The sequence below is a fragment of the Copadichromis virginalis genome, linkage group LG10 (genome assembly GCF_057382275.1).
Source record: "Copadichromis virginalis isolate Kocher_CV1m ecotype Utaka linkage group LG10, C_Virginalis_male_GT1.1, whole genome shotgun sequence".
In the NCBI taxonomy this organism is placed as follows: Eukaryota; Metazoa; Chordata; class Actinopteri; order Cichliformes; family Cichlidae; genus Copadichromis; species Copadichromis virginalis.
The window spans coordinates 15,262,467-15,275,209 of NC_140627.1; the positions used below are offsets into that span (position 1 = coordinate 15,262,467).

The 12,743-nt window shown below is 42.6% G+C and overlaps 1 protein-coding gene across 4 annotated transcripts; it reads left to right on the plus strand.

Moving 5' to 3' along the window:
* Positions 1 to 368: 368 nt before the first annotated feature.
* map7d2a (MAP7 domain containing 2a) lies at positions 369 to 12,711 on the plus strand. Of its 4 annotated transcripts, none has more exons than XM_085470127.1 (17): positions 369 to 857; positions 3,166 to 3,258; positions 3,693 to 3,788; positions 3,875 to 3,952; positions 4,376 to 4,539; positions 4,631 to 4,727; positions 5,701 to 5,790; positions 6,962 to 7,068; positions 7,151 to 7,269; positions 7,386 to 7,747; positions 7,841 to 7,982; positions 8,071 to 8,242; positions 8,392 to 8,496; positions 8,615 to 8,665; positions 8,877 to 8,916; positions 9,995 to 10,649; positions 10,750 to 12,711. In XM_085470127.1, exons 1-17 carry the CDS (start codon positions 821 to 823, stop codon positions 11,006 to 11,008), a joined length of 2,667 nt encoding a protein of 888 aa, XP_085326253.1. In that variant the 5' UTR covers positions 369 to 820; the 3' UTR covers positions 11,009 to 12,711. The 4 variants fall into 4 exon arrangements, with proteins under 4 accessions (XP_085326253.1, XP_085326254.1, XP_085326255.1 ...); XM_085470128.1 differs by having other exon boundaries at positions 3,693 to 3,779; positions 7,838 to 7,982; XM_085470126.1 differs by having other exon boundaries at positions 370 to 857; positions 7,838 to 7,982.
* Positions 12,712 to 12,743: the final 32 nt, after the last annotated feature.

The window sequence follows — 12,743 nt, forward strand, 5'->3', positions numbered from 1 at the left end:
TGACAATGTAATTTTGCAACAAAAACAATACAAGTGAGATAGTTTTGTTATGGGATTAAACAGATGTTGATAGAATTTAACTAAAAAAGAAAGTTGATAAATTGCAATGCTCATCATATTGCATAATGCTGAAAAATAATATAAATTAAAGTTGTAGCATGAGTGACGTATTGTGTGTCTGGTCATTCCCACCTCTACTGCATACCCACCTGTTTTCGGCCACTGTATTTATCAGATTGATGATATTGTGTCCTGCATGTCTTTCGTACAAAACAAACTTCTGTATAAACATCACTGTCACAATAACGAGCCTTTTCTTGAGTTGTGTGACACGCAGTTTTAGCTTAATATAAATGATCTTTGCTGAAACGAGGCTATTACAATTAACAACAACAACAACACATTGCTTACACATAGTCTCCCCGCAATCTGTCGCTGCGTCAAAGTGTGCTCACTCTGGGCCCGCCTGCTGTTTGCACTGAGTGGAAATCTCCATCTGCCGGTAATGTGTGACGGCCCGTGTATGAGTGCGCGCTCACGCCGTGCAGACGCACTCTGTGGTTTGGCGAGCACACGGGGTTGTATATACGCTTTATCATTGCCGCTTCATGCCCAGCAGCATTTCTCTCTCCTCCATCCACGTTTCACCACAGCCGCATAGCGACCTTCAGGGCACCTCGCTGAATGCTGTGTGTTCGTGTTGATCCGCCGTGGCTGCGATTATCACTGCTGCTGGAGGGAAACGGATCGCCGTGCTGCATCACTGTAGCCCGCTTTGGATGACATTTGGGTGTAGGCTGTTCTGACTGTAATAGCTACCATGGCGAAAACAGTCGCCTTATCCGGCGCAGTCACAGGTAAGCCTGGTGTATGTGGGGTTTGTTTACACTCCTCGTCGTGGATTTAAAGCAGACTCATCCATGACGCAACTCATATTAGCGCTGCTGCTTTATCTGCCTGACGCTGTGCGGTGATGATCCAGCTCCAGCGTCTTTTTTCTCTCTCTCACTTAATAGCCACTGTGGGGATGGCGGTAATGTCTGTAAAGTGCATGCCCGACCTCACTTTCATTGAAAAAAAAAAAGCTAAATCACTAATCCAGAGTAAACGCGAGCAAGAGAAATGCGTTGTTTCTTTGTGTGTTTCTGTCGTTGTGTGAGCTGTGTGGGGGTAGATATCAATGCTAGGGCTTTGATAGGGGCTCCCATGCTGAGCCCATGTTGCTCTTTATTATTATTACCATTATTTTTGTTTTATTTGCTGTGACGACGCTCAAAAAAGGTCCAAATGGGTGGAGGTACAAGAGAGGCCCGTGGGTGATTTTACAAGAAGTCATTTCTGTTCAGACTTTGTGCAATAAAAATAGCAATAAGCTGAATAATAAGCTTTCACTTTGTTTAGCTTCCACCCTGTACACCGTGAAAGAGGAGAAATATCCCTGATGCACAATAATCAAATTAACTATCATGACGAAAGATTTGCCCGTGTCACTGCTTCATACAGGAGAAAGAGAAAAGGACTGAATATTTACACCTCTAAATGCTTTTAAAGCAACTTCATCTCCATGAGCTCTTCAGCTTCCACACACACACACACACACACACACACACACACACACACACACACACACACACACACACACACATACATATAGATAGATAGATAGATACACACAAATTTATTTTTAATGTTTAAGAGTAATCTGACAGGCTCCTCTATAAAACAGAGACAACCTGGTCTTTATTACCCTCAAAGCCATAAAAGCTACAGTCAATAATTGCAACCACCTTACTCAGAGGTAGACTTACCTGTGACCTATAAAAGAGCTCATGTCATCATGGAAATGTTACAAATCGATGAGTGAGCACAGGAATATGTTTAATGAAGTCAGCTGAGCATTAACGTTTAGCTCTCGTGTCTGATGTCAGTTGTCTGCCAGATTTCAGCAGGCAATAAAAGCCCTGACTGGAAAGGAAGTAATTCACTTGATGAAGTGAAGCGACTGGCTGTGTGAGGACAGTTCAGCCAGCGACGCACAGATCGATTGAGTGAATCTGTGGAATTAAAAATTTTCATGGCTGGGCTTTACACTGATGATGTGCTACTGACTTATTTCAGGATTCATTTCAGGACAATAGTCATCTCACAGTATAATATTTGATCATTAATCAAGGGGCAGGGATAGCTAGGTAGAGTGGTGGCCCCATGATCGGAAGGTCGGGGGTTCGATTCCCCTGAACAGCTACCCTGAGGTACCCCTGAGCAAGGTACCATCCCCACACACTGCTCCCCGGGCGCCCAATGGCTGCCCACTGCTTCACTGAGTGAATGGTTTAAATGCAGAGAGGAATTTCCCCACGGGGATCAATAAAGTACTCTTTCTTAATGTGTTTGTTTTGACTCTTGAGCATTTAGAAAATGTGTTTGTTCTAAATCTTAAAATCCAAAAGGGTTTATATTCTGACTTATTACTGTAATTTATGGGTGTCAATCTATTTATTAAGGGAAAAGACTTAAAATGAGAACACATCATGTGACTGTGGTTTATTTTGCTGTGCACAAGTGTTGTGCAAAAATAGAATGTGGGAATTTAAAGTGTTATAAATGAGTTTTTGGCCTATAATGTGTGAAAAATATCCCAAACATATGTCTCATGAAGTTACTTTGAACGAAAAAGGAATATCACTGTCACATGTTAGAAGCTCCAATCAGTTTTTGGTAAAGTGACTGTTACATTTCCTTTGTTTATTTGGGTGGAAAGTGTTAGTGAGAATAAAAAAATATGTTTTTCAAGATAAATCTGGCCAAGAGAGCAGCAGAAATATGTCACAAATATGACATCACAGTTCCATAAACATACTTTCATGGACCAAATGGCTCTATCTATCTATCTATCTATCTATCTATCTATCTATCTATCTATCGATCGATCGATCGATCGATCGATCGATCGATATAGATAGATAGATAGATAGATAGATAGATAGATAGATAGATAGATAGATAGAAAACCTCTTCATAAATCCTGTTCACTCCAGTGTATTTACCAATATAAGTACACAGGCAAGCTTTTCCGTTCACACAGTGATTTTGTGACATTGATGTAGTAAAATGACCGTATCGTTTAGATGAACACACCAAGTGTTGCTTTGTTTTGTGCTTTAGGTGAAAAGATGGCACCGCCATCCATCACTCTACTTCCTGACAAGAAATCTCCAACAAACAGTCACAGCTCTCCAGCCCGGACTGGAAAAAACAGTGAGTAATCCTTTCTGGCTTCTGTCACATAAATCACACTTTTCCTTCCATTAATCTGTTTAATCTGGATTAAATTCACTTACTCTCCAATCATTTGGACTTTTGCACAATTGCTTATAGACTGCAAGCCTGCGAATATTAGGGCAGCGTGCTTGAGGGCCTTGCTGTTATCGGTGAATGGAGGAGCGGCTTGTGAACGCTCAACAACAATAACAAAAAGCGACAGTCAGCATATGTGGACTGACTCCCACATGGAGGATAGTTTCCTCCCGTCTTGCTTGTATTGGCACTTCTTGACTGAGCATTTTGCCACACAGAAGCCCCTAATCAAGCTGAATGAATGTTTCCCTCTGCTGATGAGAAAGTAGCAGTGCACTGATGTCACCCCACTTTATGCAAAGCTGAGTGTCCTTTCCCTCCATCCCTCCAACCAGCCCCATCTAACACAGAGAAGAAGCTACACATGAATGGGCACGCTTCCCCTTCCCACCTACCTGCTAATGTCAGCAGCAACCATGGAGGTAAACCAAGTAAGTTTCAACTTTTGTTTTTGTTTTATTTTTCTCTTTTATTGCCACTGCCCTGTTTTTGCTCTCTAATATCTTTCCTCTTTCAGTTCTGGAGGGTTACTTGAGGACAGACGACAGGATGCGTTTAGCCAAGGAGCGGCGAGAGGAGAGGGAGAGAAGCCTGGGTAGGTGATGTCCTGGTTTTTGTTTTGTTTTCTATTGGCCTCTGGCTTTTTGTTCCTTTCCAGTTTCAGTCACTCGTTTTTTCCCCCCTTCTTCTGCAGTCTAATTGGTTATAGAAGGGCTAGAGGATGCACTTTGAGTTCACTGGGTTTTTGATACGATGTGCTGTGTCACTTTAGAGAGTTTAAGGTAGAAAAGTCCGCAAAAGTAGGTCTCCTACTCGCAGATAATCCCGCAGCGCCAGCGGTGACCTCATGATGACCGGGTTTTCTCACTTCATGATTTCATCTTAGGCGTGGATAGAGACACAAACTCAACTTAACCAAATTAAATTGAACCAAACCAATTTACTAAAGAGAAGAAAAGTCATGGTATGTGTGATGCATGAACAAGCAAAGAGCAAAAAGACACTCTGTCTCTCTCAGCGGCCCGGGAACAGCTAATCAGGGAGAAGGAGCGCAGAGCTCGGCTGCAGTATGAACGCACAGTGGAGGAACGCTGGAGGCGGCTGGAGGAGCAGAGGCAGAAAGAGGATCTCCGCAGAGCTGCAGTGGAGGAAAAGAGGAGGCAGCAGCTCGAGGAGGAGCGGGTCAGCATTTTGTTGTTGTGTGTTTGTGATCGGTGAGTATGGTGAAGTTGTAATGTTTGTGTAAAAGTCACCTCTGCTGTGCTGCATTCAGGAGCGTCTCGAGGCCCTGATGAAACGCTCTCTGGAGCGCAGCCTCCAGCTGGAGCAGAGGACAAAACGCTGCAGCAGAGGCTACCATCAAGGAGCAGGTAAGAATAGTCTGGGGTTTTTTTTCCTGAGAACAAAGAAGCATGGAAGCATATTGTGGGATGGTCTGAAATAGCAGAATACTGAAAAGACACTGCAGCTACATTTTGCTGTATTTCTGTTAGATAACATAACACAGACAAACACTATGTGTGTGTTAAAGAGGGTTGATCATGGCTGACAGCCTAGCTTCTGAAATGCGCGTGAACAGAGATGTTTTCCTGTTTTTCTGCAAAGACATGGTGGAATTACACAGCACGGGTGTATCGCTAATCAGCATCTTTTTGAAGGACAGTTCCTCTGCTCGGTAGTGACAAATGTCCCCCCATCCTCATTCGTATGCAACTTTGTCTCTTTCCAGGAAAAAATCCAAACCTTGTTTCATGTAGGAACTATTTTCTTTCTACTAAACTACACCTGCCAACCAAAAGAAGCATGCATACAGTATAGCTGATATTAGAGCTCAGCTGAGGGGGCTAATGTTTGCATCCTGTCACACTGACGCAAGTCTGTCGTCATAGGTAGATACACACACCCTTCTATACAGTAGGCAGGTGTGGGTTGATAGACAGAAAATAAATTGCTTGCAACAAAGTTTGTGGATTTCTACTGAGTATCAGGAACATGATTTCTGGAAAGACACACCTCACTTTTATGTGTGTGTCTTTTGGCACTACACAAGGGAAGACAATGGATAATATGGGCCAGAATAAAAACATGTCAGTTTGATTTTGGAGAGAACTGTCTGTTCAAACGTCTGCAAATGAATGAAGCAAAGTAGTTGATACACTAACTCCATGTTTATACACTCAAAAATATGCAAAAACTACAAATTGAAGCTTTAAATTAAAGAAAAAAATGTTTCTGTTACATGGCTTCACAGCATCCCTGCTGGTCTCTACAACTGGATGAGGAATTGCTCAGATAAACTGTTCACAAATGCTCTGTTTGCTCTGCTCCGCCCGCTGCCTATAGGTGACTGTGAGAATGCCCCACTCCCTCTCTCTGCTGCCTCCGCCTTTTCCCATGGCATTGCCTCCCCCATTCCTGCTGTCAGCGAATCTGGTAAAGTTTAGCCCCCCTTGCCTCCCAAATCCATTACCCCACCTATTCATCCAAGAGTTACCGTGTGCTTTGTGTCCGGCAACTTTTTCTTTCTGTAACGCACGCCTGTTAAGTTACTCTTTTGCTCAGTTTTATAGCTTCTTTGCTTTTGTATGTTTTGCAGGCCTCGTTGTGTATGTTTTTGCAGTGGCTTTTACATTTGAGTTATTTGCAAAGACAGCATAGAGGCACAGCACTGTGAACACAGTACTATGCCTTCAGGGATTGAAATCAAGACAAAGATGTTATCAGAAAAAGAGGTTTTGCTGTCATGTTTCTAAACTTTTATCCTAAAATACTTGTCTTAATCTGATGTAACGTAATTTTCACATAAAAGCACGCAGAAGTATTTCAGTTTGCTTTTCTTTGCCAACTCTGCAGCACATCTGCGAGTAGACCACCATGCAGGAGAAAGAGGAAAATAAAAGTGCACAGTGTCAGCTTTTTCACAGACTGAATCTTGTTAGTTTAAACTTGTTTCCTCCATAAATTCATCATCATCAAGCCTTTGTATATGATTTTTTTTTGCTGTGTTTCACTGTGGCAGGGACATTCCTGTAATCCAGAAAACAACTTCTGGATTAGTATTTAAATTCTGTAGTTAAACTCTGGATTCTGGGTCTGAAATGCTGGAGGGTGTTTCAGAGTTTGTAGATGGGTCGGGGTGTTTTATTGTGATAACCTGAAATTAGGTTTTCAGAGTAAGAGCAGCTAAGTGGTGCTGCCTTTGGGTCCCTGGAGCAGGCGGTTTCAGAGATTAATCGTAAGTGACCTAGAATAAAAATATGTGCACAAAAATAGACACAGATACAGCCACACTGAGATGACTGCACTCCTTAGAGACTGTTCAGCTTGATGACAAGGTGCAAAGATGGCAAAAAAAAAATATGACGTGGGTGTTGCAAGGTGGTCAGTGTTTAGGGCCTTTGCTTTTGTAATTTGAGTTTGCACAAAATCTGTCTGTTTTCATTTGCAGTCACAAACCAAATGTTGGGAGTGGGTTTCTGCACTGTTTTTCACAGCCACTGTATTGCCACATGTGTGGTTGCATCATGCTGCACTGTAGTGCACTGTAGTGCATGGGTTAATTGCTAAAATGAAAGTGTTAATACCTTATTCTGTCATCATGCAGCACCCTGCAGCCCTCACAGATCACCTTTCCACACCTCGGTGAACCGTGTAGATCACAACAGAGCTGGACTTCAGGGAGGCTCTCAGTCCACTCCCAACACCCCAAAGGTTAGACCTTGGACAACATCTTTAAGAACGAGACATTAGTGGATACAGGCTATGATTTAAATGAAGCTAACACTTCTTACAGAAAGAGCGGCTGCGCAGAGAGAGAAGAACTGCATCCCCAGGTTGTGGGTCCCCTGTGAGAAGATCTGAATCTCCTGCCAGTTTCACCAAACATTTGGCTTCCCCTCCCACCCCTTCCAAGTAAGCTAAACTGTTGGTAAAAGGTGGGCAAATGTATCTCTGAGCATGAGCAGTACTTTGTTCAGTTTGTTATAAAACTATATTCTTAAGCTGGACATCTCCTTCTGTGTGCCTAGGATTCGCGCCCAGTCTCCTAGCAATGCACATCAGTACCATTACTCACCGACAAGACAGCGCCCCAACCCGAGTAATAATAGAAAAGCAGAAAATGACAAGGTGGGAAAAAAGGGCGAGCGCACCAAAGCTGACACTGCAGTGAAAAAGAGCGCTGACATCAACAGCTTAATTTCATCTCCACCAGCTCAGAAGAATATGGCCAGTAGTGAAATCGCTAAAACCAAATCCTCCGATAAGTACCTCAAAGGAGACACTATTGAAAAATGTCAGTCGCCTGAAAGAGGAAACCAGCTGACTTCCAAAGGAGATCCCTTAGAGATGATGACACAGAGCAATTTTCTGGATGGAGACAAGAAAAAAGGTGGATTCTATAAGTTCCTTTTTTTCCCCCCTTTACATTCAGTTTTACTACATATGGAAGAGTCTTACTCCATGTTTGTTTATGTGATAGAAGCAGCACCATGCACAGGCAAGGTGGCTGCTGGCACATCAAATGCAGAGGAGGCTAGCAGGTTGCTGGCTGAGCGTAGGCGCCAGGCTCGGGCTCAGAAAGAACTGGAGGAGAAAAAACGGGAGCAGCAAGAAGAAGAAGGAAGGTGAGTTGATTGATCTGGAATGACCTTAAATAAGGTCTGGAATACACGTAAAACATGTTGATGACAAATTCATATGCATGTGGATCAGGTTACCAGAGGAACGGAAGCAACTTGCACAGGAGCAGCAACGGCAGGAGCCAGTGAATCAGCAAGTGAAAGAGAGAGGAAGGCGTGAGGCAGACGCTCATTTGAAACAAGAAGAAGAAAAACGGAAGAAGGAACAGCAGGAGAAGGAGCTACAGGCCCAGATGGACAGAGAGGTCAGTGGTCTTTATAAAGTGCTGGTCTGTTATTATTGCTAATTATTCTGCATTTAGATTTTTGTAGCTTTCTTGTCTTTAAAAATTTTGGATTACTGTATAAATCATTGCAGTCTTTGGCTATGTATGGATCTTCTTGCTCTCAACAGAGAGAAAAAGCCAAAGTCCTGGCTCAAGAGGATGTGGAGCGTCAACGGCAAGACAGAGAACTGCAGACACAGCAAGAGGAAGAGGAGCGGCAACAAAGAAAAAAGGTTACTGTAGACACAGACAAGTCAACTGCTGTATTCAGATTGCATTTCTTCTCTTGAAATATCTGTTTGAATATCTGGAAAGTTCCCAGAGTGATTGAATATTGATATTCTTTTCCAGAGAATTGAGGAGATTATGAAGAGAACTAGGAAGGGTGAAGCTGAGTCGAAGGTACTGTAAGAGACAGCTTCTGTCCTCATACAGTAGACCTGCTGCCTTTAAGCACCCGCTGACTGTTTGATATTTTTTTCTTTTGACTTTAATTTATTACAACTTTCTCATGTTGTTATCTTTATTAAATTCTATCATTGGTGATACTTTGGTTGAGTGTCCTGATTGCCTTAAATGTTTACTTGATCGTCTCTGTTCTGCGCTGAATCAGATGGAGGAACAGGTGGAGACAAAGCGCGTCTCGCCACCAGGTTAGTGTGTTATTCAGTCCCCCCCTGCTGATCTGCTAAGTTTTGCTTGCTGGTCCTGCTTACTGTGCTCTGCTGTAAAGAAGCAATCAGGGCATGCAAGGTTTATGATTTAATTCAAGGGTTCTCAAACTTTTGGGTGCCAGGGCAGCTGCTCCTTACAAGGGAGCACATTTTCTAAGGGTCCCCTCGTAGTCCCAGCACCAATAAGCCACAAGCTTCTAACAGTCCCATTCAGAGTGTCATTGCAACTGTGTGTTTCCACGCCTGTGTCCTGGTATTAAACACCAACGCATTTCAGTTGGTTTAGGTGCAAAACAGTTGTATATTTTCAGCATACCCTTAATGTGACTAGGATCCAAATACAAAATTGTCTTCCTGTCTGACTTCATTTACATCTGACGAGACGTAGTGCATACTGGCCATCCCGTTTCAGCTCTCAAGAAAACCAAACTCAGCATGTCAGCCAACTCAACCAAGCTATGCAGCAGTGAGAAGGGTTTGTTGCACCCTGAATGTCACCCCGATGGCTATGGATATTCCCCCGGACCCCACTTTGAGAACCACTGATTTAGCTTGAATGAATTTGCAGTAGCTAATTTTGAGCATGTGCCACAGCATCTACATTTTTATGATTTGGCTTGTTCTGGTGCTTTGGCTTTGATTATTCAGAAGAATGAGTGTGACCCTCAGCTGATGAAGCCACATTTCTAAGCATTTAAAATCTTTCATGGTGTTTCTGCAACGTTTGGTGGCGTATGAGGAGACACGGACTTCCTTCCTGGTGCTGAAAGGGCACCTTTCAGTGAAGTGCCAAGGGAGCTGACTGTAAAATTAGCCGCTCTTGAAAATGCCCTTGGAAGATTTATTCAGCTCTGTCTCTAGCGGGCTGCTCTGCACAATCTGAGCTTATGCTTTATTTGAGCTGTCCTTTTGTTTTTTTTACCTGCTAAGCCGATGCTGTGGGTAATGACATCTGTGATATCTTCTGTTAAAACTTAAATTAAATGTTAATGTTGAACTGGACAGTCGACACAAAGGAAAGCCCACTGTAAAAGATAAATCTTTTAATTCTTCACAGGTAATATAAAGACTATTCAAAGCAATGCTCACGTTAAAGAGCCAGCAACCAAAAAGGTTGACTTTCAGGTTAAAGAGCAGGTCATAGTTCAGGTCAAAATAAAGGACACTGCTCTCAGTAAGACAGACACAGTCACAGCAGCAGCACAGATGGACAATCATAAGCAAGTAAAAAACAACACTCATCTCGTGACGCACAGTGTTCCTGACAAGAAATCTGAGACAAGACAAACCAGGGAAGAGATTAGCAGCCACCTTAAAGTAGCCAAAGCCTGTGTACTCCAGCAAGAGAAGGGAGAGATGGAAATGAATGTAAACCAGCAGCACAGAGCAAGTGTTAATGTCACAGACCAAATCATGAAAGACCCCACAAAGCTGAGGGGAGAGGGTGTTATGATGAATAGTGGAGGAAAGGTTGGAGGAAGTGCCTTGAAGAGGAGTGCTCCAACAGCTGAAGCAAGCAAAGAGCAGAGCGTGGATGTGCCATCAGCTGACAAAGCTGGGGGAAAGGATAAAGGAGGGTCCCAGCTTGGGGTTGGTAAACCTCCCGTAAAACCCCTTCCAATGGGAAACCTATCACCACCAGTCATCAAGCTGGAGCCACTCGATGTGAAGCACACAGGGTCTTGCAATGAGGTGCAGTCAATGGAGGTCAGGTGAGTCATTAGGTAACACTTTATTACTAAAATGTGAGCGTGGGGGGGGGGGCTGTGTAAATATGTAATATATATGATTTCTCACATTGTCATATTTCAGCCCGGCCTCAAAGGAAGAACTCATTTCGATCCCAGAGTTCTCACCTGTCAATGAAATCCAGAGCAGCGGCATGAGTAACACCCGGGCCCTCGAAGAGCTGATGGACCTGACAGGGAGCATCACCTATGCTAAACTGTCCTCTGAAAGCAGCATCGGTGACTGCAACAAGAACCTCATTGAGGGTGTCGTCAGTCCCGTCTCAGACTCAAAGCTCATTGGGATGGCACCTCCGTCCTCGAATAAACTAAGCATCAAGTAGCCGATTAATTCCTTTCTCTTCCTCTCTTGCTTGCCTTGTCTCTGTCCTCTCCATCTCTGTCTCTCACACACAAGCACACATACGCTCACAAGGATGTCACATTTTGGATATGTGCTCTTGTGTCATTAAAATAATGGGAATAGAGCCATAGAGATTGACCTAAAAATGTACAATATGACCTTCAATATAAACAAAACATCTCCTATTTAGTAATAACATAGCAAATGACTGTATTACAGCTGTTGTGAATCTGCAGTACTTGTTCTGAGGACAAGTATCCACATATGACAGACAGTCAGTAGATGTGTGACCCGATGGAGGAAAAAAATATCAGGGATTTGAATACTAGAAAAATTTCAAAAACATACTATTACTTAAATACATTAGCTAGAGAAGAGCTTGCCCTGCACAGATTCCTTACTGGCTCCCAGTTCATTTTCATGTTGTATTAAAGCCTGCTCAGAGCACTGATGACTGTAGCCTTTCCAAACACCCTCCTAAGCCTTTAAACGATATTCAAAGTGTTGCTGGGAAGGCAAGACTATTTAATGTTCATGACAGGTTTATTTTTAATGCTAGCAATGTTACTGGTGTGTGTATTGATATTGGATTTATGTAACAAACTAAAATCCAGGCAGACTACTCCAACTATGTATTATTTACTTTCTGTCCCAGCAAACTATAATCTTGATATTTTCCCTTTATTCCCTTTTCAAATCTTTCTAACTGCATGCAAATGAGGAGGGAAATGACCTTAAAAAATTCCAAGTAAACTTGAATGTTGCAGCAAACTAAAAACAAGTCATGTCACCAATGCAAAGAAAGTACCAGTATGTTGCAGAGCAGAACCAGTCTTCTACAAATATACAGAAATCAAGAAAGCAAGGCAGCCTTAAACTTCTTGTTATTTAAAAAGATATCGGTAGGAGTGCCTTGCTGTGTTGGACCCAGTGCTAACTTATCTGTGAAACAGAAATTTCCCTCTATGTCTGGATACTGAACTGGACTGAAGGACTGAAGGGCGCAGGGACAGGAATCTTTGCTGAGCGACTTGCAAATGATCTGGCCTGTAGCTTCAAAGATACTGTTTACTGCTGACCCCCCCCCCCCCCCCCCCCCTTACATCTGAGATCATGAACACTTCTTCAACAATTCAGTGACATTCACTTTCTGTATTGCGTTAAAATGTATTTTCAGTAGAGATGCCTTATCTGGGACTGAGCAGCTGCTTTACTTCAGTGCTTATTTTGTGTTTATCTTAACTTGATCACTGGGATAGTTGTGTGTCTGTGACCTGTAATACTTGAAACTTGGTTTGAAATGCATCATGTCTGCCATGGTGTAGACAGTAATGTCGACATTCAGTGCAGTTAAGAAGTGACATTTAGTTTTTGTTGTCAAACAACCCAAATCAATGGCCATATAACATTCTTATGCAAAGTAGCCACATTGAAATATAAATCATATATCTGAGTTATGGTTTGATATACACATCTATATATATTTTGCATATTCAAACAGCTGGAGGACTGGAAATGGTTATGAATTAATAATACACAATGCCACATCAAAGAAGTATTCACGCTTGCTCATTGCCATACATGAAACCAGTGTCAGTCACCTAGCGTATGTAATTACTGTAGACATTGTGCATGATTAGCATGGATATCTGAAACAATAAAGCGCAAAACTGAGAATTTCGACTTTTTTGGCTCTGTGGTCATGTGTGCCTATT

Coding starts and splice junctions, on each gene's coding strand:
- map7d2a (XM_085470126.1), top strand. CDS start 821: ATGGCGAAAACAGTCGCCTTATCCGGCGCAGTCACAG. Junction 4,728..5,700: donor AGGCTACCATCAAGGAGCAG/GTAAGAATAGTC, acceptor CGCTGCCTATAG/GTGACTGTGAGAATGCCCCA. Junction 7,069..7,150: donor CCACTCCCAACACCCCAAAG/GTTAGACCTTGG, acceptor CACTTCTTACAG/AAAGAGCGGCTGCGCAGAGA.